At 39.3% G+C, this 25,084-nt stretch overlaps 2 protein-coding genes across 3 annotated transcripts in view; one reads left to right on the top strand and one right to left on the bottom strand.

Annotated features, from left to right (window-relative positions):
- Positions 1-4,693, top strand: part of PSIP1 (PC4 and SRSF1 interacting protein 1) — a 39,822-nt gene extending 35,129 nt beyond the window's left edge. The window contains exons 12-16 of the mRNA XM_036121227.2: positions 417-487; positions 703-804; positions 923-1,136; positions 2,181-2,292; positions 3,100-4,693. Of these exons, the coding sequence (XP_035977120.1) occupies positions 417-487; positions 703-804; positions 923-1,136; positions 2,181-2,292; positions 3,100-3,160 (560 nt within the window). The 3' untranslated portion in view covers positions 3,161-4,693. The remainder of the gene's footprint in view (positions 1-416; positions 488-702; positions 805-922; positions 1,137-2,180; positions 2,293-3,099) is intronic.
- Positions 4,694-6,443: 1,750 nt separating this feature from the next.
- Positions 6,444-25,084, bottom strand: part of SNAPC3 (small nuclear RNA activating complex polypeptide 3) — a 42,887-nt gene continuing 24,246 nt past the window's right edge. Inside the window, exons 5-10 of one of the 2 annotated variants that reach the window (XM_078061215.1) lie at positions 23,025-23,174; positions 14,902-14,984; positions 13,448-13,612; positions 9,937-10,044; positions 8,119-8,753; positions 6,444-7,311 (exon numbers count right to left, since the gene is read on the bottom strand). In XM_078061215.1, the coding sequence (XP_077917341.1) occupies positions 8,606-8,753; positions 9,937-10,044; positions 13,448-13,612; positions 14,902-14,984; positions 23,025-23,174 (654 nt within the window). In that variant the 3' untranslated portion in view covers positions 6,444-7,311; positions 8,119-8,605. The remainder of the gene's footprint in view (positions 7,312-8,118; positions 8,754-9,936; positions 10,045-13,447; positions 13,613-14,901; positions 14,985-23,024; positions 23,175-25,084) is intronic. The other variant, XM_078061216.1, reaches the window with a different exon arrangement.

Raw genomic sequence — 25,084 nt, 5'->3', positions numbered from 1 at the left:
TCAGGCTAGTTTTATTGCTCATTATCTAATGGTCACATTTTTGTAACACTGCCAAAAGCTAGATATTTTCCCATTTTTGACAAATCTCATGGTTTCAGATAAGAGTTTCTATTTCTGGTCACATGTGTAAGTAAGGTAAAACAGATGTTTAAGGATTGGAATAGAGGGGTTTATTAACTGGATACAGACCGCTTATTTTAGAAACTTATGTAGCTAGATGGTGATTTTTTTCTTCAAATGATGAATGTTGTTTTCCTAAATACTTAAAATGGCAAATAACTTCTTGGTGAACCAGGCAGATTATGAAGAACATTTTTAAAAATTCAAATCTTGTCACTGTGCTTTGCCTATTAGATTTATACAGAAATACTGGTTTTGGAAAAACTATTTACTGTGTTTTAAATTTTAATTTATAGAAACATCAATGGATTCTCGACTTCAAAGGATACATGCTGAAATTAAAAATTCACTCAAAATTGATAATCTTGTAAGTCTTTAAATACCTCATTTAAAAATATAGTACTCCTTTTATAGCTTCATATTTTTTCTCATGTTTTATAAGTATGTGTAAATTTAAGAAAAATGCGACTATTACTGGTTCTTTCGTACTGCCTTGTTTTGAGATTTTAAAAGTAATCTTTAGGACTAGATCATATAGGGTGTGGTGATTAACAGCTATGAAATTACTGTCTTATCATGAAGGATGTGAACAGATGTATTGAGGCCTTGGATGAACTTGCTTCACTTCAGGTCACAATGCAGCAAGCTCAGAAGCACACAGAAATGATTACAACACTGAAAAAAGTAAGTGATCCAGAGTCGTGCAGAGTGTGAAAATTTCCTCATCAACAGTTCATTGAGAAGTACCATTTTACAAATCAGTGAAGAAAACAATTGTTGAGTGTCTATTTTGTTTTCTCAGATACGGCGATTCAAAGTTAGTCAGGTTATCATGGAAAAGTCTACAATGCTGTATAACAAGTTTAAGAATATGTTTTTGGTTGGTGAAGGAGATTCTGTGATCACACAAGTGCTGAATAAATCTCTTGCCGAACAAAGACAGCATGAGGAAGCAAATAAAACCAAAGATCAAGGGAAGAAAGGGCCAAACAAAAAGCTAGAAAAGGAACAAACAGGTATGTGATAATAAGTTGTTTGCTGGGACTGCTTTTAAAAAATGGCTTTGATGTATAATTTCATTAATACCTTATCTAAGGTTTCATAAAGCACTTAGAAAAACAGAAGCTAAGGTTGAGCATTTCTGTTTAAATCAGTTAAAATCAAGTTTAAATTAGCAGTTGCTGTTCTCTTTTCACTTAAATTAGGAATAATTTCTGACAATAGTAGACAAGAAAGGAACTTCCCGTGTTCCCATCACTCAGCTCCTGCATTTATCAGTAAATGATCGTTGCTCTTTTTTACCCTTATCAGGTTTCTCTGTGAAGCAAATTCCAGATACGCTATTTCAACCACAAATATGTTAGATGTATCTGTGATGGATTCTTAAATAGAACATAGTGTTATTCATTATCGGCTCCCCCCAATTCCAATTTATTAAATGTCTTTAGGAGTTGGATATTTTATTTATTAGGGAATGATGATATAGGTCTCCTTAGAGATTTCTTAGAAATAAGATTTACAGGGATGCCCTCCTTATTTACTTAGGTAGGACACAAAATCGTGTTAATTAAGAATCGTACTTTTGACACTTTGTTGTAAAATATCAAGGAAAGATATAAAATTTTACTATGATGCACATTTTTATAAGAAAGGGAATGACCAGATTAAAAGGCCCCCCCACCCCCGCTTTTGGCGCCTGGGTGGCTTGGTTGAATGTCCAACTGTTGATTTCGGCTCAGGTCATAATCTCAAGATTGTGAGATGGAGCACGGTGTCTACTTAAGATCCTCTCTTCTCCTTTGGCCCTCCCCCCCGCTTGTATACACATACTGTCTAAAATAAATAAAATCTTTAAAAAGCCCCCCTTTCTTGTACCCATATATAGTAACCCTGCTATTTAGTGTGCCTCAGCTACCCAAAAGATTACAGTGTAATTTCAAATAAGGTGTATTAAGTATTAGAAACTTTAGGGCCATGTTTTATTTTTTATTTTGGCTCTTTAGAGGACATCTTAAAGTACTAGAAGCTCTAACAGTTTTTCCATTGGAACCTTTTTAAAGGTTCAAAGACTCTAAATGGAGGCTCCGATGCTCAAGACAGTAATCAACCACAACATAATGGAGACAGCAGTGAAGAAAGCAAAGACAACCACGAGGCCAGCAGTAAGAAAAAGTGAGGACATGTTTTAATGGGTCATGTATATTTTTAGTTTTTAAATCACATTGCTGTTCCAAGGTTATTTATATAGGATTGTATTTTGATCACTCAATTCCTGTTCACTCAGGAAGCAAGATACAAATCAAAAAGGCAAAAAGCAAAAAACTATAATTTACATTTAATTTGCCTGTACTCAAAGGGAATAGAGCTAGATAGTAGGAATCCAGTTTAAAATAACTATCCATCTTTGGACTTCTTTCACTGATAACAGCTTTAATAGTGATTTACATTCATACTTTATTGCATTGTGACTGGGTAATACAAAAATAAGATCTAGAATCACAGGCTGTTTTGTATTATAGCCTCTAAATAACTAGTTATAGGACTGTAGTTATCCTAGTCTTGGTTTGTGCCGCTGCACGTTTGAAGGACTTGGAATCAAGCATCCCTTCTAATTCTGAAATTCAGGGAAATCTTACCTGTGTCTGTGTCATCGACCCTCTCCTTATTGAGGTTTGTAATATGTTGGTACCACAGATACAACCTTTTCATGTTTTTTATTTAAAGCTGGAAATGATGGAAAGGGCCTGAGCCATGATGCTTCCCTGAGTTAATTTGCTTGATCTGAATATTACTTTAGGAAGAAGATACAACATGGAAAATTAAATTTTGAACAAAAAGTCAGGATTTTAAAAAATACTTTGATGATCATCAAATTATTTTAAAAATAAAAACAATGCACGGATTTAATGTGTTCTCTGACCCCCATGAAGGAGAAAAGCCCCTAATCCCAGTTGACACACCTTTCTTTCCTTCCTTTAGGCCATCCAGTGAAGAGAGAGAGCCTGAAATATCTCTGAAGGATTCTACACTAGATAATTAGGTTGACATACCTGGAATATAAAGAACATTTGAAGAGTTTGTAATGGTTTTCATTTGAAATATTTAGACTGCTGAAAGTTTTAAATTTTTATAAGCATAGGTTTTGATGTTGAAAACTTGTTTTGAGGGAGAAAAATCCCTTTATATTTGTTTAAAAGTAATTAAACATTATTGCTAATTGTACTTGTGCAGTATTAACAGCTACACTATTCAGTAAATGTGAGGGAAAACCCATTTAGGAAATGTTAAACTGCTTTTCCAGACATTTGGTTGTAGCATAATTTCAATTAGTGTGTGTATGTTAATGTGTAATTGATAGTAGAAAAAAGTTACATTTTTAAAACTGCTACTTGTATAAACCTTTCCTCTTTTCCCAAATACTGTGGGTTTTGTGCATAGTTTTTACAAACCTTGGATTTACCAGACTGTCTTTTCACTGTTTGTGGGTTTTGTAGAAGTTACGCATTTTTATGGTAGATAAAATGTTACTTCTATACAAGTACTCACTCCTTTTATCAAAAGTTAATTTTAATTTCACAGTCTACATTGTGCTACATCATCCTGCTGCTTTGTAACAATTTGTGGTCTGTTTGCCTTTTGTATGACAACTAGAGATATCCAACTGACAATTCTACAAGGTACAAAACTCATGCTAACTTTTGAAGGTAACTTAGTTTTATGGCTGGGAAGTCAGTGAGGTCACGTGATGACTTCTACAGCAAGCAGAAGGGGGTATGTTTAGGAATGAATCTGGCTTTAGGGTTCAGCCATCTGAGATCCTTTACAAGCACTAGTAGCTGAAACTAAAAAATGATAAAAGTTTATTTTTGAGAACTGTCTCACGTTTCTGAATTTTTAAAAAGTCACACTCATTAAGGAAGTCACTAAGTATTTTTTTAATTGGGAAAAAAAATTCCGTGATTCTTATGCAGTAAATAGTAGAAGTAAATGCTATATTAAGAAAAACTAACCTATTTGAAAACATGACTCTATCAGAAGGGGATTCTTAGAGATCCCCCATGTGACAGAATTGTAAGTAGAAAATATATGTTGCTCCGAGGCAGTTAAAGTAAAGGAGTACTTTGGTAGTCTGTATATTCATATATATGGACTAAATCAGGGTAAACCAAGGTTAACAAAATTTAAGGGTAACTTAACAGATAGCATTTTTAAGATATTTTGATTATTAGGTCAGTTGGTTTCAGTAGCTAAAAGACTTCTCATGTTTTGAAAATATGAATATGGAGAACAGGCTTAATACCAGTGTTTGCATGTGACATGCATTGTATGTTTTGACCTCTCAGATAGATAATGGTTTTCATCTATAAATGAATAGTTTGAATTATTTCAATAATTGGAGTTTTGCTTTTTGAGAGGTCTTACAATGGAACTGGGACCTACTGTTTTGAGGGAACTATTGATACTACATTTTATCTGGTCCTTAATACAATTTAAATTTGGACAGACTTATTCTAGTTAAGCCATAAGTGTCAACATTGTAAACTTGTTTTGATTAAAGGATTTTTCTATCAAACTCTACTAGTAAATTAATTCTTTGCTATTTACAAAAGTGTTTTTGGAATTCTGGATTTGCTTCCAAGGGAGTAATTTCTTGGTTAGCTTGGTATAGAGATTGTGTTGTCTGGGGAGATAGATAGGGTAACTAAATATAGTAAGCTAAAAATGTTATTTTTTTTGTTCACCCTCCTCTTTTATTCTATAACCCAACACAGCAATATAGTTTACTAAGAAACCACAGAATATTCAACTTCAGGAGGTATATATAGCAGCATTCTGATAATTTATGTATGGTTTGTTTGGGCTGACCTTGCTCAAAACAGTTGATTAATATAGTGTGAAAATATAACTGGCCTTCCATTTTCTGTTGGGCCATAAGCTGATTCACAGGTAACTACCACTCTCCGAACTCTTAAGTCATAAATACTAAACTTTCAGGAGCATTTGCTCCATTTTATTTGCGTATTTGATCAAAATTCCACTGCTGAACAAGTCACTAAGATAATTTAAACGAAATAGCAAAAGAGAAGATATTTTCTTCTCTTTGCGGGGGGCATGTATAAACCACCTGTTTTGTGCTATTTAAACCTACTGGCCAACATTTAAGAGTAAGCTGTGGATGGCCCTGCAGAATGAATTGCTGGAAGCTTTCTTAGCTGCTCTGGAGATCGCAGAGGTGTCCTCTGAACTGGAGGAACTATCAACAACTTGATGATCTTAATTAAACCTTCTGATACATCCTGCAGTTTCAAATAGGATGATCTTTTTTACCCAGTTTTTGCTGGCACACTCACTTACCTGATCGAGGATGTCAGGTCAGGAGGAGGTCTGCCCACTAATCCTATATAAGAGCAAAGGCTTACAAGGCTCTGTGAGGGCTTCACTAACAAACACCTTATTGTGTCCCATTGGTCAGAGAAAGGATGATCTATTGGAAATAGCAAACCCATAATTACAAACCTTAAGAAATGAAGTTGCTATATAGGTAGAAATGTTTTCATATTTGTGCTATGGAATTCTCTAACCTTAGAGATAATAAAGACATTATGATTTGATTAGGAGAAGGTAAAATTATCCTTACCAGGATACCAAAGGCTGAAAAAGATACCTAAAGAAACAGGTATTGCTTTTCTAAATAGTGCTTTTTGTGCATGTTCATCCATTATTATATCAAAATCTCATTTCTAACTACAGAGGATGCTGATTTATAAGTTCATTACCATATTTGCTTTTCTTCATTAGATAAAATGACATATATATAAAATTTAGGTCATGTTTAATATCGAAATTTATAGCTATAAAATACTTAATTCAAGACCTCTTTTAGGCCTGTTTTAAACTTGGAAGGTCTTTTGACCTGAATTTGGTGGGACACCTGTGTAACTGATAAACATGGGCAGAATTTCTGGGAGTGGCTAGGTTAGTCGGTCTTCCTCTAGATTTCACAAGGGGAAATGATAACACAAAGACATTTGAGCCTTTGTAACTTTGCTGGAAAAGTTACCCTCAAGAACCAGAAGGATGAGATTCTTAATAAATGATAAAATAAGGGACGCCTGGGTGGCTCAGTCGGTTAAGCGTCTGCCTTTGGCTCAGATCATGATCCTGGGGCCCTGAGATCGAGTCCCGCATCGGGCTCCTTGCTCAGCGGGCTCCTCGCTCAGCGGGGAGCTTGTGCTTCTCCCTGTTCCTGCCGTTCCCCCTGCTTGTGCGTGCTCTCTGACAAATCAAATCTTTCTTTAAATTAAAAAAAAAAAATGATAGAATTTCACTAGCAGTAATGTTTTAATTGACAGTCTTCTTTGTCCACTAAAATGAATTGATCACACGTGGACTAATGCTTTTGTTAGGACAGTACAGTGCACGTTTTGGAATTTGCTGTTTTGAGAATATGAAATGAAAATGAATCAAAGTAAACACCTAAACATATTACACTATATATTAACTAAGTAGAATTTAAGTAATTTGGAGAGAAAAAAAGAACAAACACAGACCCTTGCATACTAATGCAAGACCTACAAGGAATACAGTTTAAAAATAAAGGAAGCAGGGGGCGCATGGGTGGCTCCATTAGTTGAGTGTCCAACTCTTGATTTTGGCTCAGGTCATGATCTCAGGGTCATGGGATTGCATTCTGTGTTGGAATCAGAGTCTGCTTGGGATTCTCTCCCTCTGCCCCTCTCCCCGCACGCTCACTCGCTCTCTAAACAACAACAAAAAATCTTTTAAAAAGCAGAAACACATTTTTACCTGTAGAACTTACAGGAATTGGGTAAACGTGGTTTTCTAGCAGAATTTTTAATCTGTTCAATTTAGCATCATTGGAAACATGAAAGTAGAAATTTAGACAGTAACATAAGCCAGCCAGGGGAGACACCTCTTCTTTTTACTGATCCTCTGGTGTATTTATTGAATCCGTGAATGAGACCATCACTACACATACCAGAAACAGGTGCTTGTCCTCAGCACACCAATCAACTTAACTGGATATGTCATCTAAGTCCATAAAACATTTCACTGCCAACCTTTTAAACATACAGGCTTAAAGGCTTCATCAGTTTTTGATTTGTATGGTAAATGTCTGTTCTTAGCCATCCAGGGAATGTGGAACTCAGTTGAATTTAAATAAATAACCTAGGAGAGAGAAAGTGGAATTTAAATAATGACACATTTAAAAGGAACTATTTTACAGCATTCTTAAAGTCTTAAAACTAAATTTTCCACCAAAAAAGATTTTGGTAAAACATTTCAATATAGATAGCTGTAATTTTCTGTGATGATCTAGACCTTGGAATTCATCTAAGGTGTCCTTTTGCCCAGAATGAGAAGTGAATAAACTAAGGGTTGTCAGGGTGAGGGAGCTGGAGGAACGGAAGAGTTGGGCCAGAAAAACTCTTGTTTTTGCATATAGAATACTGGGTATTATTGTGCAAGAATGAGTGAACCAGAGCTAGCAATCCACACGATCTTGACTTTCCATGTCCCAGTGGTCATATTACATAAAATCTGTTATTTTTTTTTCTTCTTAAGATTTTATTTTTAAGTAATCTCTACACCCAGTGTGGGGCTCAAACTTAAAACCCTGAGATCAAGAGTTGCATGCTCTACCAACTGAGCCAGCCAGGTGCCCCAAATCTATTTTCTTAATCATAATATTAAACTGAAAAAGTTCTCATCAAGAAATGAAGCTTCAATTTAAACATTACTTTTGTGAAGGTATGAGTATATACTGAAGATCTTTTTACAATTCATTATTCATGCAGTGAGTCTCATTAAAATGATTAGTATGCTTGCTAGTTTCTACCAAAAACAAAACCTAGTATTAAAAAAGAGCCCACCGTGGGATCAGATTACAGAATAGCTATTCTTAATACTGTATTTGTTAAATCTACTTTTATTCTTCTCCCTCATTTTTATCACAGATATTTAAAGGATCTTTACCTTGGAAGCCTCATGGTACAAGGTATAGCTCTCACATTCTTCAAAGAATTTTCAAAATACTTCCACCACTTGATGTATGATTAACTGAATTTTTCTAACTATAGATTAGCAAAAAGTACTCTGGACACAGAATGATTAGGCAAGCCACAGACTGGCTAAAAACCAGAATACTTGAATCTGACAGGATTTGTATTCAAAAAAATATAAAGTACTCCTACAACTTAGTATGATAAACACACTTAAAAATGGGCAAACACACTAAATAAAAACCCTATTTTGAAATAAATACTAAAAGATTTCTAAACACAAGTTACTTTATAAGAAAACCTGTGATTTAAAAAAAAACAACCTGTGATGTGAACTTTTGCAGGGGTGTGGGTAACTAGCTGATTATTTCAGGTGGATCCTGTTCCTCAGTGGCATGTTCTGGAAATAAAGTAACCATCCAAGAGGACAGTTACTTCACAAAGTACATTTTTTGTTTTTATTAGTTAAAGGTTCCAGGATCAACATAAGGATAAGCAAGGAATTCTCCTAGTTTGTTGCCTTCTGAATCATAGTGGAGCATCCGAAAGCAAACATCACAAAAGAAACACGGGTCCTCTGGTGCAAAACTGTCATTGTTCGTCACCCATCTGTAATTAAAAAAAAAAAAAAAAAAGATGTACTTCATTACAATCAACTTTCTCAAGCTTTAATGTGTTATGACCTGTAGTAATGTGTAAACATAACATTCCCACTATTGTCTTACCATCCTATCTTAATATACCGTAATCCTTTATACAATTTTGTGTGTGTATATAGATAGATACAGACATATCACTACCAATACTCTGCAGGGCAAAAGGGCAACTAACAGAAACCCTGCAGAATGCTGTTTCTCTGAAAGACTTCTTAAAGGTAAGTAGAGAAAAATGTAAATCCATACATGAAAGCATTCTGCACTTTTGATATGACTTACCTATCCTCCAAGTAACTGTTAAAATGTAATAGGCCATCTTGAAAAACCATAATATATATTAGATGCTACAAACCTGATGAACTTTTGTGTAACTTATCTTTTTAACTGGTAAATTAATCCTGGCTAATTTGATCTAGAATTCAGGATAAAATGTTATAGAGTGTATACAAATGGGAATATGGGCAACAATCAACTGATACTTTTGTTTTTTGGCCTGAGATGTTACTGGTTTCGGGAAGATCAAAGACTGGTTTTCAGTCTATTTGAATCTGCATCTCATGGTCTATTTTAACATTCCCTGATTTCCAGTTTGATAACTGATTTATCATGTTTTCCTACTTACCATTTAGAAAAGCCTATTGGGGGGGGCGGGGAGAACCCCCCCTCAAAATCTGATAAACAATTATTCTCTTTTCCTCTGCATTTTTTGACTCTGATCCACAAACTAAGTGTGAAGTATCACATAAAGTAAAAAATTTTATGGAACCATATTTTGACCTCATTATACATATATTGAATGCTGTGTTGTTTTTACATGGAGGAGCCGTGGATGAAGCTGATTTTGTAAAGCTGCAGAGAAAAAGATGACATGGCTCCCTGATGACACTGAGTATTGACTCATCCAAAGTCTGACCCAGTTCTGGACTTCCACTATATAGAATTCATTTCCTTACTGTTTAAATGTAACCTACTTTGCAGCACTTACCTACTAGATAAAACCATTTCTATTATTTATACCCCCAAAGTTTAAGTTCTCAGATTCAAATCAAAATAGGAAACACTGAAATACCAAAAATCGAAAGTATTTCACTACTGAAAACCAGTAATTCTTGAAGAAAGAAATACGTATCACTTACCTGGCTGTGTACATTTTACAAACAAAACATTTTCTGGTCCACAGCCAATGCTTCTTGATAAGAAGGGGATAAAGTGTCCTATCCAAGCAGTCATCACAATGCGCAAGCCTTTTGTACATGAGACGTAAACGAAGATATTAAAATGCAAGTTGTTAAAAAAATGCAAATTGTGGTCTGTAAAGAAATATATCTGTACCTCAACATTAACATAGTAGGTATATTTTTCAATTTTTTTCTTATGAAAGACTTAGGTATAAAATCACTTGTTACACTAGGTCTGACCTGTGTTCTACAAAAACACTCTGATCATTTGGGATTAAACAATGTTTTCTTTCCTATGAAACTTCCCAAAGCATTTTATGGTAATGTGTTCTGTGACTCTCTAAGAGGGAGATCTGCGTACAGCAGATCTTGAATGTATTCCATCAGAGAGTCCTTGCTTTACTCAACACTTAATACCTTCTTATGAAACATAGTTTGAGCAACTATTTTATCTATTTGGTTATGTGTCATGTGGCTCTTGTTTACCGTCCTCTTTATTAAAATCTAAATTGTACTCCTGGTATAATGTGAACTGATAGAGGACTCCAGTTTTAGGTGTCAGAATTCGTAAATTGTAAATGGAAGTCAGTCTCTACTATGCGACTGATCAGCTGACTGGGTGTGAGTAAATTCCTTAACCATGCTGGACCTTAGATTCTTCATCCAAAAAATGAAGGGACTACACCAGAGTGTTCTAAAGGTCCATGACCATTTTAAAATTTGATTCTTACTTTTTGTCCTTTAGTAAGAAAGGGTAGCAATATATCAACTTCGTATCAGAAAATGATTAATAAAACTTGTAAGCTTACCAACTATTATGAGTTTTTTTAAAAGATTTTATTTATTTATTTGACAGATAGCGAGAGCAGGAACACAAGCAGGGGGAGTGGGAGAGGGAGAAGCAGGCCTCCCGCGGAGCAGGGAGCCCGATGCGGGGCTCGATCCCAGGACCCTGGAATCCCGACCTGAGCTGAAGGCAGACGCTTAACGACTGAGCCACCCAGGCGCCCCAACTTACCAACTATCAGACTATGGAATGGCACTGAATGATTAAGTCCACCTAGAAGATAAAAATGACTTGTAGTCTAGGGGTGCCTGGGTGGCTCAGTCGATTCAGCGTCTGCCTTCGGCTCAGGTCGTGATCCCAGGGTCCTGGGATCAAGCCCTGCTGAGCAGGGAGCCTGCTTCTCCCTCTGCCTCTGCCCCTCCCCCCTGCTCATGTGCCCGCTCTCTCTCTCTCTCTCTCAAATAAATAAGTAAAATCTTTTGTAAAAAATGACTTGTAGTCCAAATTACATTTAAAAATTCTTTAAAGGGCACCCGCCTGATTCAGTCGGTAGAGCATGTGACTCTTGGTCTTGGGGGTTGTGGGTTCAAGCCCCACACTGGGTGTAGGGACTGCTTAAAAATAAAATCTTTTAAAAAGTGAAACTAAAAAATCTTTTTAAAAAGCTAAAACTAAAAATTCCTTAGGAACATCCCACGCTGCAAATGTTTAATAAGCGTCGTTTTCCCACGTTGCCTTGAGTTTAAGGACTGACACTGCAGTATAGTAAGAAATGTTAAACTAAAATCAGAGGAAAGTGGTTTGTCTTCCATCTTACGCTAATTCTCAGGCACGTTCCCCTCAGGGAAAGAGCAGGCAGAATAGCTTATATAAAATTATCAAAGAAATACATCTAATTTTAAGTCCTACAAAACTGGGGTTTATGAGCTCTCCTGACCCCCTGGCCCTTTGCTTCAGCAAATCTTCTTCCCTAAGGGCCACTGTTTCGCGTACTTAACTGTTTCTTTTAAATTTACCTCCTCAAGGGGCACCTGGGTGGCTCAGTTGGTTAAGCGACTGCCTTCGGCTCAGGTCATGATCCTCGAGTCCCAGGATGTAGTCCCGCATCGGGCTCCCTGCTCAGCAGGGAGTCTGCTTCTCCCTCTGACCCTCCCCCCTCTCATGTGCTCTCTCTCTCTAATAAATAAATCTTTAAAAAAAAAAAACTAAAAAAAAATAAATTTACCTCAACATCCATCTACAGAACCAAAATAACTTTGATTAAATATTTAATGTTTACATGATGCCAAATTAATATTACTACTTACACCTCAACTCCACAACTGACTGCAGATTCCTTTTACTGTGTAACACACGGTTTTTTAGCTACGAGCCAGAAGCTGCCAGCTAACGACTTCTCTCAGGTTCACATCTGCTTAGGTTGCAGTGTGTACCTGTCGCTAATTTAGTTCTGTACTTCCCGACAGAATGAGAAGCATGCTCTCCGAGTGTTTATGCACCAGCGGGACGCCTGGCAGTTCTAGACATCTTCCTGAGTTCTCTGCTGTGCTCCTGTCTCGGGACGAATCGCCTAGATGGCCATCATGCTGGGATTTCCCTTTACCAGCATTCTCTCTTCTGCTTTGCAGTCATGGTTTTTTTTCTTTTCTTTTTTTTTTAAGATTTTATTTATTTGTCAGAGAAAGAGAGCACAAGCAGGGACAGCAGTTGGCAGAGGGAGAAGCAGACTCCCTGTTAAGCAAGGAACCCGACTGAGGGCTCAATCCCAGGACCCTGGGATCATGACCTGAGCCGAAGGCAGACGCTTAACCGACTGAGCCACCCAGGCGCCCCTGCATTCATGTTTTTCTATTTCAAGGTTTCCTAAGCAGTAAGTGTGAAGTCCTTCCTTGGGAAACCTCCTGAGAATAAGTGCATGCCAGGCAGAATTTTGGAGACTGGTCACTAAGATCCAAGAAAAGTGGAGGCAGGGACTTTCCGAAGGCATCAGTTCCTACTACTGGTATAATAAAAAGCCTGGGTGTATAAAAAAAACTCCATCAAACATAAAAATGGTCTCTCGGAATTAAAGCAGGGATGGAATAGGGCTTATTCCTATATATTGATCCTTCACAAATTGAGATTTCCTAAATAAGGAAGAGCCTTATGAGAAAGACACCCAAGCTATACAAAATTATAACAAAATCTTATTTTAAACTAGTCCTTCTCACTTTATACTTGATGAAAGCATTAAGACTTCACATTTGTCAAATACTAGAATTACCCTTCTCTTCCCCCAGTTCCCTTTGATCTCCTTAAAATTCTGGCAAAGAGACAAGAAACCTAGATACATAGTTGCAAACTGGCTAAGCAAAGGCATGATAAGATATACAAAGTGATCTCCAAAGCGGATGGCTACTGCCTGCCTGATCTACAAATGGAGACACTTATTTACAGATTTTTAACCCTCTAATAAAGTATTTCTATTATAGATACTCCCCCAAATAAAGACAGAATATAAACGGATGGAGAGTTGGTCAGTCCGTGGAAAGCTAACATGATTTTGCCGCTCCCAAGCCAAGCTGCAGGGACTACTTTTATTCCTCTAATTGAAAACAAAAAAAAAACTGCCTGTGCTTTTATACTGTGAAATAAAGAAAAGGAAAACAGAACAAATACCATGTTCTGAGTGCTGCCACTTACCTTATGTCAGTAATGACAACAACGTGCTCACAGTCTCCCTGGTGACAATATAAGTAAGGAAAACCCAGTTTAATATACAGGTCGTTGAAGGTGAAATCTTCCATTTTAGCGGTCTGAAATTTTCCGTAGCCTCTGTCATGGGACTCTGACCATTCAATGATAGTTCTGAAGGGAGGGGGGAAAGACAAGGGTAGTTCGTTATGCCACAAAAACCTAAAAATGACAGAAAACGGTTTGTGACTGCAAGTATCACTCAATGTAACTGGACAGTTGCCACCTTGAGGAGACCATCTTAGTGGCTGACACAGGTAGAAACTAAGAACTCTGAATGTGTCTTTATCCATTAGAGAAACAGTTCTCAAAGTGTGGTTCTGGAAGTCAAGGTGATCTTTGTGATTAAATGTCATTTGCCCTTTTCAACTCCTATTCTCTCATAAATGACCAGTATTCTAAAGGCTACATGATGTGTTTTAACACTTCAGACTGAATGGAAAATGTAGAACAATGACATTCGCCTCATTCTGTTCTGGAAAAGTTATTTTTTTCCCCAAAATTATTAATGTTAACATGTAATGGGATTAAATTGGTTAATATTTAAAATATTTCTTAGTTTCAACTTCTAATATGGTAAATACTGATAGCTAAAGCCCACATAATCATAAAGTTCTTTAGACTCCTCAATTATAGTATAAAGGAATGCTGAAAGCAGCAAGTTTGAGAACTGCTACATTAGAATACAGATACAAATGGCTAAAATGGAAGAGAATGTATATAAACACTCAGAAACAATACACATATATATTCGAGTTGCTAAGACACTGATAGAAGTATGGGCTAATGAACATGACTATGAGCTATAGATTTTTCATGTTATATACTTAACCGTATATTTAACATACTCATCTAGGGCAAACAACAGTATATACCGGACAAGCAGAAAAAACAGTAAGATTAATGTACTGCTATCACCTAAATATGAAAGAGACTAATAACGTGTTTAAGTGGGATTTAAAGTTTCTTAGACGTATCTATGGCTCAATACAAGATCTGCTAGAATTTTCTTTTTTTTTTTTTAAAGTAGGCTCCACACCCAACATGGGGCTCAAGCTCACGACCCCCGAGATCGAGAGTCGCTACTGACTGAGCCAGCCAAGTGCCCCAAGATCTGCTGGAATTGCTAAGACAGTAGATAACACAAAGATTTTGAAATAGTCTGTAGGTCTTTGATAGGAAAATTTTCTTTCTGAAGTAAAAATTTTGATTAACTTAATAATACCTAGGCCAACCAGATGAAATAACTGAATATATTTTAAAAACTGGTATTTCTGACCCCAAAACAAATAAAACAATTCCTTAGCAAAGACCCTTAACAGACCAGTAATAGGATTTGTGGAGATCTCACTATTTCAAGAACTAGAAACAGGAAAAACTGAGAAGATTTTTGAAAACTGTACCTGCTCAAATCTCTGCACTCGGGGTATCTTTTATCATTGTAAAATGTCCCTTCAAAATAAAAGAAGGCTGATTTGTACAGGTCCTATAAGGAAATAGATAGCATTGAAAGAGAGTCCTCTATTAGTAATTAGGAAATTGCTACCAATTCAGAATCTATAGCTCATAAAACCACACTAATATGCTTTACAGTAACTTTATGGAACCTCACAAAATATGCTCAGCTCATTAATTTGTTTACTATTTAATGGGAACCTCCTCTGTGACAAGTATTATGCTATTTACCAGGGATGAAAGTGTAAACATCTGATCCTTGCTGCCATTTTCAATGTTATCCTATTGCTGTTTTAATCACTAGGTCTGATTTAAATTCATGTATTCTGAGACTTGTGAAAGGAACCTAATTAGAAATGAAATAATATTATATTATTATATGAATACACAGCAGTGAGTTCTTTTGGATACTAGAAGTAAAAACCAAAAGTCACATCTGATATTTCCCCAGCGATAGGTGATTACAGAGTTATGTTTTTCTGTTATTTTTTAATATTTTCAGCATACCTTTTTTTAAAAAAAGATTATTTATTTGAGAGAGAAACAGAGATAGCGAGAGAGAGCATGAGCAGGGAGAGGGAGAAGCAGAAGTCCCTCCTGAGCAGGGAGCCCGATGTGGGGCTTGATCCCAGAACCCTGGGATCATGACCGGAGGTGAAGGCAGACACCTAACCAGGTGAGCTACCCAGGTATCCCTCAGTGTACTTTTTTTTAAAGATTATTTATTTGAGAGAGAGCACAAGCGGGAGGGGCAGAAGGAGAGAGACTCTCCAACAGGCTCCACACTGAGCGTGGAGACCAATGCTGGGCTCGATCCCACGGCTCTGAGATCACTATCTGAAACCAAGATTAGGATGCTCAACCAACTGCGCCATCCAGGTGCCCTCAGTGTACTTTTATAAAAATTCTCCCTTCAAATTTTCAATAATTCTTAGGCAGAATTTGGTATCTATTCTTACTCAAGCAGTCCTTTTTTCTTTTTTAAGATTTTATTTATTTGAGAGACAGAGAGCATGAGCAGGTGAAGGGCAGAGGGAGAAGCAGGCTCCCCGCTGAGCAGGGAGCCCGATGTGTGACTCGATCCCAGGACTTTGGGATCATGACCTCAGCCGAAGACAGACGCTTAACGACTGAGCCACCCAGGCGTCCCCTTACTCAAGCAGTCTTGCCCCAGAGGACCAGAGTAGTCACACAACTGGTCTGAACCATCGTCAGGTTTCTTAACTTTCAGCCTACCAGACTTTCCAGAGGGGTGTCTCTTGATCCTCACTGCATAACAGAATCCTAGAAACACCAAAAGACCAAGTCTCACCTCAGAGCCACTGAATGAGAATCTCTCAGGATGTGGCCCAGGCACTAATGTTTCCCCAAGCTCCCCAGGAGATTCAAATGGGCAAGCAGTGCTGAGAAGCACTCTGTTAGACTTGCTCTTCACAATATCCTTACAATCAGACCCCTGGGGGAGAGTCAGAAGACCTGTGTTCTTTTCCTTAATCTATATATAAGTACTCCTCAGACTTTGGGTTCCTCACCTGTGTATCTGTCACACTATCTTACAGGACTGTAAAACCCCAAAGCACTTTATGAACTATGAAACATATGTAAGTTTCAGGTATTAAAAACATCTTACTCTAAAATAACCAAATGTATCTCCTTCGCAGCTTCTATTTCTCTTTCTTCATTCCCTCATTTCCTTATTATCGGGCAATGGCGTCAGACACCCCTATGAGACTAGCCGTGCTGTTTCCCGTTGGGCCGTCCCTCAATTCCCCTGACCCTGTTTCTTCGTGTAACATAGGAGTAAAGGATTACCTCCTTCCCAGGTACCTGTAGAGACAAAAGGATAACATGTACCAGAACGCCATATCTAGCTGCCATTAACACAAACACTGCCACTAAATATACTTCTGGACACTCAAAGAGGTAAGCTAGGATCTAAAATAAAGGTTCTGAAAGAATACTGCCTTATTTTGGAAATAAAAACAAAAGTCTCATTTTTTCATTACAAAATTCTTCTACAGGGCGCCTGGGTGGCTCAGCCGTTAAGCGTCTGCCTTCGGCTCGGGTCATGATCCCAGGGTCCTGGGATCGAGCTCCGCATCGGGCTCCCTGCTCGGCGGGAAGCCTGCTTCTCCCTCTCCCACTCCCCCTGCTTGTGTTTCTGCTCTCGCCATCTGTCTTTGTGTCAAATAAATAAATAAAATCTTTTTTAAAAAAAATGCTTCTACAGAACTTGAGGTGATTTAGGCAACTTAATGCTTTTGGTTGGCATAATTATTTAGAAGGGGTACTGTTTTGCATCTAAATCCGAAGTCATCCATTAATAACTTTTCCTTGTGTCAGTATACAAATAGAACAGAAGATGTGAGCAATCTCAAAACCAGGTAATTTTGATTTTCAGTGGCAACCAGAGATCCTCACTACTAGTTTCCCTATTTTGTCAGCTACTTGAGTTGACCAACTCTGGGGAGGGGAGGACTGTCAACCAAAATGGAAAACCTAGCGTAAGAAGTTACTTCTGTTATGTACCTAATGCAGCCCCAGAGTCTACTGGTACTATTTCCACTTTATAAACAAAGTAACTATCGAGAACTAACAGGATCATGTGAACAAAGTCATTTAGATATAATTTTAGGCATCAGTAGTTTGTTCTCTTGTTAACATTCAAATCAGCTATATTAGAATTTCAGAAATAGGGCGCCTGGGTGGCTCAGTTGGTTAAGCGACTGCCTTCGGCTCAGGTCATGATCCTGGAGTCCCTGGATCGAACCCCGCATCCGGCTCCCTGCTCCGCGGGGAGCCTGCTTCTCCCTCGCCCACTCCCCCTGCTTGTGTTCCCTCTCTCGCTGTGTCTCTCTCTGTCAAATAAATAAATAAAATCTTTAAAATAGATTGAAATATACTGGCTCAATGCTCCCAGTCTTCTCACATACTAAAATCATCTAAGTTAATATTCAAAATTCTTGCTTATTGGTTGAAATAAAGATTCTCCTTTCCTCAGCTACAAGAACCGCAACTCACTGATTTTTTTCCCATGATTACCAGTGGAATACATGCCAAGTATCTGTCCAAAAAAGCATTATTAACTTACAGACCAATTCTCAATTTTGTTAAGTTTGACAATGGCATGAGGTGAACAGATAAAATAATTTGGCAAGGGGCGCCTGGGTGGCTCAGTCGGTTAAGCGTCTGCCTTCAGCTCAGGTCATGATCTCAGGGTCCTGGGATCAAGCCCCACATCAGGCTCCCTGCTCAGCGGGAAGCCTGCTTCTCCTTCTCCCATTCTGCCTGCTTGTGTTCCCTCTCTCACTGTCAAATAAATAAATAAAATCTTAAAAAAATAATAATTTGGCAAAATGCTGAGAATTGGTGAAGGTGGGTAATGGATACATAAGGACTCATACTATTTCTTGTGTGTATGGTCAGAATTTTCCAAGGGACCAGACTCATCAAGAAAGACGAGGACTCAGATAAACAGGGAAAAAAAAATTCCAAAGCAAAAATTAAAAAGAAAACCAAACCATAAAATACAAATGCCAATCAGTGAAATAAAAATCTTTCCATAGGTCAGACAAATGTTAGCAGAGATTCCAGAGGCCATGTGTTTAGAAGCTGCTGCGACTCTCAGCACAGCTCGAGTTTTCACTTGCTGCCTATTCAGCAAGGAAACAAAAAGGCAGGGAAAGACCCTCACCTCACGCCTGGCATCATGCCAACACGGCAAACAAGAATGTGGGGCTTGGAAGGCAAGTTGACAACGGTCTGAATGCAGCCTCCACTCTGCTTACCAAACATGGGCAACGCATGACAGCGCTCTAACCCAACTTCTTCGTATCTTTAAACGGTGATAATTCTGTCCAAAGCGTACTTCTGTCTAGCACATGGTAAGTGCTCAATAATCCGAGGATATTATTTTTTTTTAAGATTCTATTTATTTATTTGTCAGAGAGAGAGAGCACAAGCAGGGGGAGTGGCAGGCAGAGAGAGAAGCAGGCCCCCCACCAAGCAGGGAGCCCAATGCTGGGCTCGATCCCAGGACCCTGCGATCATGACCTGAGCCGAAGGCAGACGCTTAATTAACCAACTGAGCCACCCAGGTGCCCCCAGAGGATACTATTTTAATAAAGAGACGGAAGAGGCAGAAACAATACAACTGCACGTGTGTTAAGGATTTAAAATAGGACGATGGGTCATCCAACCCCTGGCTTAGAAAGCTGCTGAACGCATCAGCACTGATGTACAAACACAACGAACTAGCTATGCCCGGTTAAAAACCCTCTCCGGGGTTCCTGGCACTGAGATTCATTCCCAACTGCCTTGAGCCGTGAAAACATGATTGCCATCAGAGTGAATTCAGATTTTGCTTATTAAAGTGAATTTATAAAAACTTTGTAATTACACTTCTTTTTTTTTGGTAGGGTAGAGAAATGGCAGAAGACTCCTGCTTCTCCTTTAAAAGATAAATTTTTATTTCCTGGTCTGCACACAGCCTTGAAATTCCATTTGTTTCTCTTTAATCTAATGTTTATTTCCAAGAGCAGCGAGATGCCAAACCTGAAGAAACCAATTATCTTAAAACCATTTTTGGTATAACTAGAAAACTAAGTGAAATCTATGTGAGTCATAGGACACTGGTCTCCTTGCCAATCACCAAAAGGACTAGAACACTGCTCGCCCTGTGGGGCGGAGAGACGTTATCAAATAGCACCAGCCGATTATTATAGGCACTATAATAGCCAGACGAAATGGTCCCAGGGTGGCAAAGAGAGGACTGTCAGGAAAAATTTTATGTAATAAGTGAGTTTAAAGCTGGGTTTGGAAATATGAATATGAACCAGATGGATGGAGGGAGGGAAAGGGCTTCCTACCATGTTCAGACATTCGGAGGCATGAAAAAGTGTTATGCTTGAGCAACATAAATTATCTGTGGCTGAAGCATAAGGTGCAGAAGTAGGGGGTGGATAGTATGGAAAGTTAACTTGGGAATCATCGTTACAAAAGGCCTTATATGTCAGCCTACAGAGCTCCACTTAGATTTTTAAACTGGAGAAGGACAGGATCAACTTCTTTTTATTTTTGAAGACTATTTTTTAATTTTTTTTTAAAGATTTATTTTTTATTTTTCTTAGAGACAGAGAAAGCAAGAGCGGGGCAAAGCCTAAATGTATTTTCAAAGTAGAGCCAAAGCTCTTGCTGATGCCTTCAATGTGGGAGGAAAAGGAGACAAGGAGGACTCCCAGGTTTTTAGCCCAAGTAACCAGATGCAGAACAGGCATATTTACTGAGATAGGAACACTGGGGAGGGCATAAAATGAGGTGGAGATGTAGAGTCTGCTTTTGAACAGATTAAGTTTGAGATGGCTATTAGACATCCAATAAAAACTGTCGGGGCGCCTGGGTGGCTCAGTCGGTTAAGTGTCTGCCTTCGGCTCAGGTCATGATCCCAGGGCTCTGGGATCGAGCCCCACATCGGGCTCCCTGCTTGGTGGGGGGCTTGCTTCTCCCTCTCCCCCTCACCCTGCTTGTGCTCTCTCTCTCTCTCTGTCAAATAAATAAACAAATCCTTTAAAAAAAGTAAAATAAAAAAATAAAAACTGTCAAAGATGGGGCACCTGGCTGGCTCAGTTCGAAGAGCATGCGAGCTCTTGATCTCAGGGCTGTAAGTTACAGCCCCACGTTGGGTTAGACATTACTTAAATAAAAAAACTGTCAAGGAGACTGCTGGATATAGAAGTCTGGAGGTCAGAGAAGATGCTGAGATTGGAGATATAATTTTGGAAGTCCCAGTATTGATAGCTATGAATCTGGGTAAGATCACCTAGGGAGGATATAGAGGGAAGGTCTGAAGGACTGACACCCAGGGCTTTACAATACAAGTCAGGAAAATGAGAAGCATCCAGCAAAGGAATTAATTAAAAGTCAGTCGGACAGAAAGAATATCGGGTGGATGTAATGTCCTAAAAGCTAAGTAAAGAAAACGTTGCAAGGAAGGAGGAAGATTCAAAGGTGTGACGTGCCGATGAGTGGTCAGAAAAGGTGAGAACCAAGTCTATGGTGCCATCAAGAAAAGTGATTTTCCAGGAGTGCTGGGAATAAACGTTGAGTGTAAGACAAGGTGACGGCAGAAAAAGAGAAACAATGAATTTAGGGGCTATTATTGACTATTATTGTTCCTACTTGCTGTTATTCACTCTGAGTGGTGGCTAGGGGAAGATGCATGGTCGAGACAAGGTTTTAGGAAGGGAGCTACCACAGCGCGTCTGCAATGAAGGGTGAGCTGGCAGAATGGAAGGAACCGTGATGTGAGGCCAAGCACGGTGAGGACATGGGATCCCATGGGCAGGCAGCCTGGCCTCAGGTGGCAGCAGCTTTAGTCCAGCCACTGTCCCGCGTGGGAGGGCAGGGTACACGGGCAGATGGCTATATGGAGGTGAGAGGTGATGGGAAGTTCTCTTCTGGTAACTTTATCTTCTCCATGAAACAAACAGCAAGGGTTTTCCACTGATGGTAAGCCATGAGATGTAGGCAGTTTCAGAATGAATCACACAGTTCCCCTGAAAAGGGGCAGAGTGAATCGACTATAGAAATTCGAATAAAATGCCAGGCAGCACTGAAGCTAAATGGAAATGTCCAGGAGGCAGTCAAAACAATGATGTGGAAATCAGGAGAGAACGCGGCGAGAGACACTAACAAAGATTTGAGTACACTTAAAACCATGAAAATGGAGGAAAGACTGGGAGGATTCATAAGAACTGCCAAAATGAAGTCTATGGTTTTTTTATTTATTTTATTTATTTGAGAGGGAGAGAGACAGCGAGAGAGGGAACACAAGCCGGGGGAGTGGGAGAGGGAAAGCAGGCTTCTTGCGGAGCAGGGAGCCTGATGTGGGGCTCGATCCCAGGACTCCAGGATCATGAACCGAGCCGAAGGCAGACGCTTAACCAACTAAGCCACCTAAGCGCCCTGAAGCCTATATGCTAGCAATAGTTATGTGGTTGGTGGCACAGGAACCAGCAAAATAGTGACTGTGGTGGTTCTCACCCAAGCCCTCTCCATTCTAGTTGACCCGAATATCCTTTCCTGATCTACCGGAGAGGCCGCCCCTTTTAAGTGGGCCAGTAAACCTGACGTCTTCTACCAGAGGTGTACCGAGTAACAGAATTAGCTCAAGTCTGCCCTACCATGAAATACAGAGGGATCAAGACCCTACTACTTTACTGGGCAAGCAATCCCTTCGGAAAACTTTGTGGGCGGCCAGTCTACCACTTTGCCCCTTTCTATCTTTATCCAATGGATATGTAAACTTCTCTGTCCTTCTGAGAGCAACTCCATGGGAAACAGCTGCAAGGACCAACATCAGATGCTCTCTGTGTCCCTGCTTGGTACTGCGCCTTGAATGACAGGACCTTCTATGGGCAGTGAGGCTCTCAGGTGGACGCCCACCCTTTGCTGGGGGCAGTTAGGACAGATGGAAACTCAGAGTTTGAAAGAGGAGACAGTGAACAGCAAATTCAAATGCTAGTGAGGTCAAGTTGTATGAACATGGAGAAGAGATTAGACAATTAGGTGGCAACTATGACCTTAAAAGGAAGAGTATATACTAATAGAATGGTTGAGAACTGAAGGGGAGATATAAAATCAAAACTGAGCACAGCCTCATCTTTGAAAAATGTCTTTTTTTTTTTTTTTTAAGATTTTATTTATTTATTTGAGAGAGAGAGAGAGAGCATAGAGGGAGAGGGAGAAGCAGACTCCCCGCTGACCAGAGAGCCCAATGCGGGGCTGGATCCCAGAACCCTGGGATCATGAGCTGAGCCAAAGGCAGACGCTTAACGACTGAGCCACCCAGGCGCCCCTGAAAATGTCTTGATGATAAAAAGAAGGGAAGAGATAAACTTGATGGAATGGCATAAAAGAAGAAAGGATTTACTGGAACATTTATGAGTCTGCTAGAGTAGAGTAGTCTGCTAGAGTAATCACTACTTATTTAGCTTATTATTATTGTTATTACTATTATTATTTCTTCTTGTTTTATGAGGGGTAAGAAAAAAAAGAAAACACAACACCTTACTTTGCTTATGTGCTCAGGAGCTTGATCAGGAGTGTTGCTGAATTCCCCACCGATCTGGAGGTCACTGACACAGCAAATTGAATCTCTCAGTTCCGTGAGCTTCTGACTGCCCAACACCAGCATTGTCTGGTATGGTTTGTGTTCTTTGTGCTAAAATTCAAATCGTAAATAAGTAAGTGTCCACTTAGAGACGAAGCAATTAAACTGTACATCCTGTCCTGACCAGATCTAGATGAAGTTACTGGTTTTCTGAATTTAAAGTTATCCCCATAACTTAGTGTTCTGTGTTTTCTTAGATTCTGTATTTGTCCATCTGGCATCCATTAATAACAGGGCCAAGTTAATGGCCAGAACTGTTTACATCTCCCCCGTGATCCAGAGCGTGGTCTCTGAAGCCACTTCCTTGTTCTCATTCTCACACACCAAGCCAGTATTTGCTCGTCCTAAATCAATGTAAGGTCAGGTAGTGGACAACTAGGGACAGTCCCTAGACCCCCGAACCCGCTGGAATTACTCAACCTAGCCAAGTCCGAACCATTCGCCCTGCCCATGGAAACCTCAATAAAGGCTGTGGCCTTTGGCTTCTCCTCACTCCTTCTCGTGCCCAACTGTCACTGGTGCTTTCCTCTGTGGCCCTGCGGCTGTGGTCGACTTGCTCCTCTCAGGAAATGTAAGTAATTAACATCTCTCAATGGCACTGGCCCCTAGTATAGTCGCTCGGCCACCTCCATAACTTAGAATCCCACAGACAACTGAGACACTTGTGTTATGATCTGAATGTCTTTGTCCACCCCAAATTCAGATACTGCAACCCTACCGCCCAAGTGATAGTGTTCGGAGGCTGGGTCTCTGGGGGGGGGGGGTGATGAGGTGGTGCAGGCTGAGCCTCATGAATGGGGTCAGCGCTCTTATAAAAGATCCCACAGAAAGCCTCGCTCCTTCGGACACCTGAGAGGCCTGTGACCTGGAAGAGGGCCTCACCTGCCTGTGCTAGCCCCAAGCTTGAACTCCCAACATCCAGAACTGGGACAAACTGCTGGTTATAAGCCACTCGATCAGCGGTATTTTCTTACAGCGGCCACAAAGGACTAAGACACTTGGCAACAGAACTTTCTTAAGTTTAAGCTAAAGTTTATGGGGTGCCTGGGTGGCTCAGTCATTAGGTGCCTGCCTTCGGCTTGGGTTGTGATCCCAGGGTCCTGGGATCGAGCCCCACATCAGGCTCCCTGCTTGGCGGGGAGCCTGCTTCTCACTCTGCCTGCCGCTCCCCCTGCCTGTCCTCTTTCTCTCTTTCTCTGTTAAATAAATAAAATCTTTAAAGAAACAAAATAAGCTAAAGTTTATAATAAAGATGCTACTAAAATGAAATTACCAAGAACCTTTGGAATATAACTTCATCTAGCAGCACTGTTTTATTTATTATTATTATTTTAAGTAGGCTCCATGTCCAACCCAGGGCTTGAACTCATAACCCTGAGATCAAGACCTGAGATCAAGAATTGGATGATCTACACTGACTGAGCCACCCAGATGCCCCAGCAGCAGTGTGTTTTAAAATTTCCTCCAAACAATCTATACACTACTCTCATGTTATAGACCCAGAGGTTCCGTTTTATTAGTTTGGTTTGACTGGTAATTTCAGATCTTAATCAAACAAGGTAATTAGTACTAACTATATCCCAGCTGCTTCATTATTGACTATTCACAAGTGCAATTCATGTATAGTAATATTTCAATTAAACCTTATCAAAGTTTGTGACATCTATTTGGGGAATCAAGAACATACACACTAGGGGCTACGGTAGAATTCTTTTTATCAGAGACCTCTAAGAAATTTCTGAATACTCCTGTTAACTTTCTGCATTTTCATCAAAGAAGAGCTGTTTTTAGTTAGTTTTGACAGCTTCCCAAGTATTCTGAATTGGTGAACAAAGGGTACCCTACTCCTTTACCAGTCACCTATTCTGTAAAAAACAAACAAACAAACAAAAAACACCTAAGAAACAAACCCAAGAATTCACATAATTACAATCACTGTGGATTTACATATACTTTCAGTT

The sequence above is a fragment of the Halichoerus grypus genome, chromosome 14 (assembly GCF_964656455.1).
Source record: "Halichoerus grypus chromosome 14, mHalGry1.hap1.1, whole genome shotgun sequence".
Lineage (NCBI taxonomy): Eukaryota > Metazoa > Chordata > Mammalia > Carnivora > Phocidae > Halichoerus > Halichoerus grypus.
Note: the sequence above shows the minus strand (reverse complement) of the source record. Positions and strands in the feature narration are given on the sequence as shown.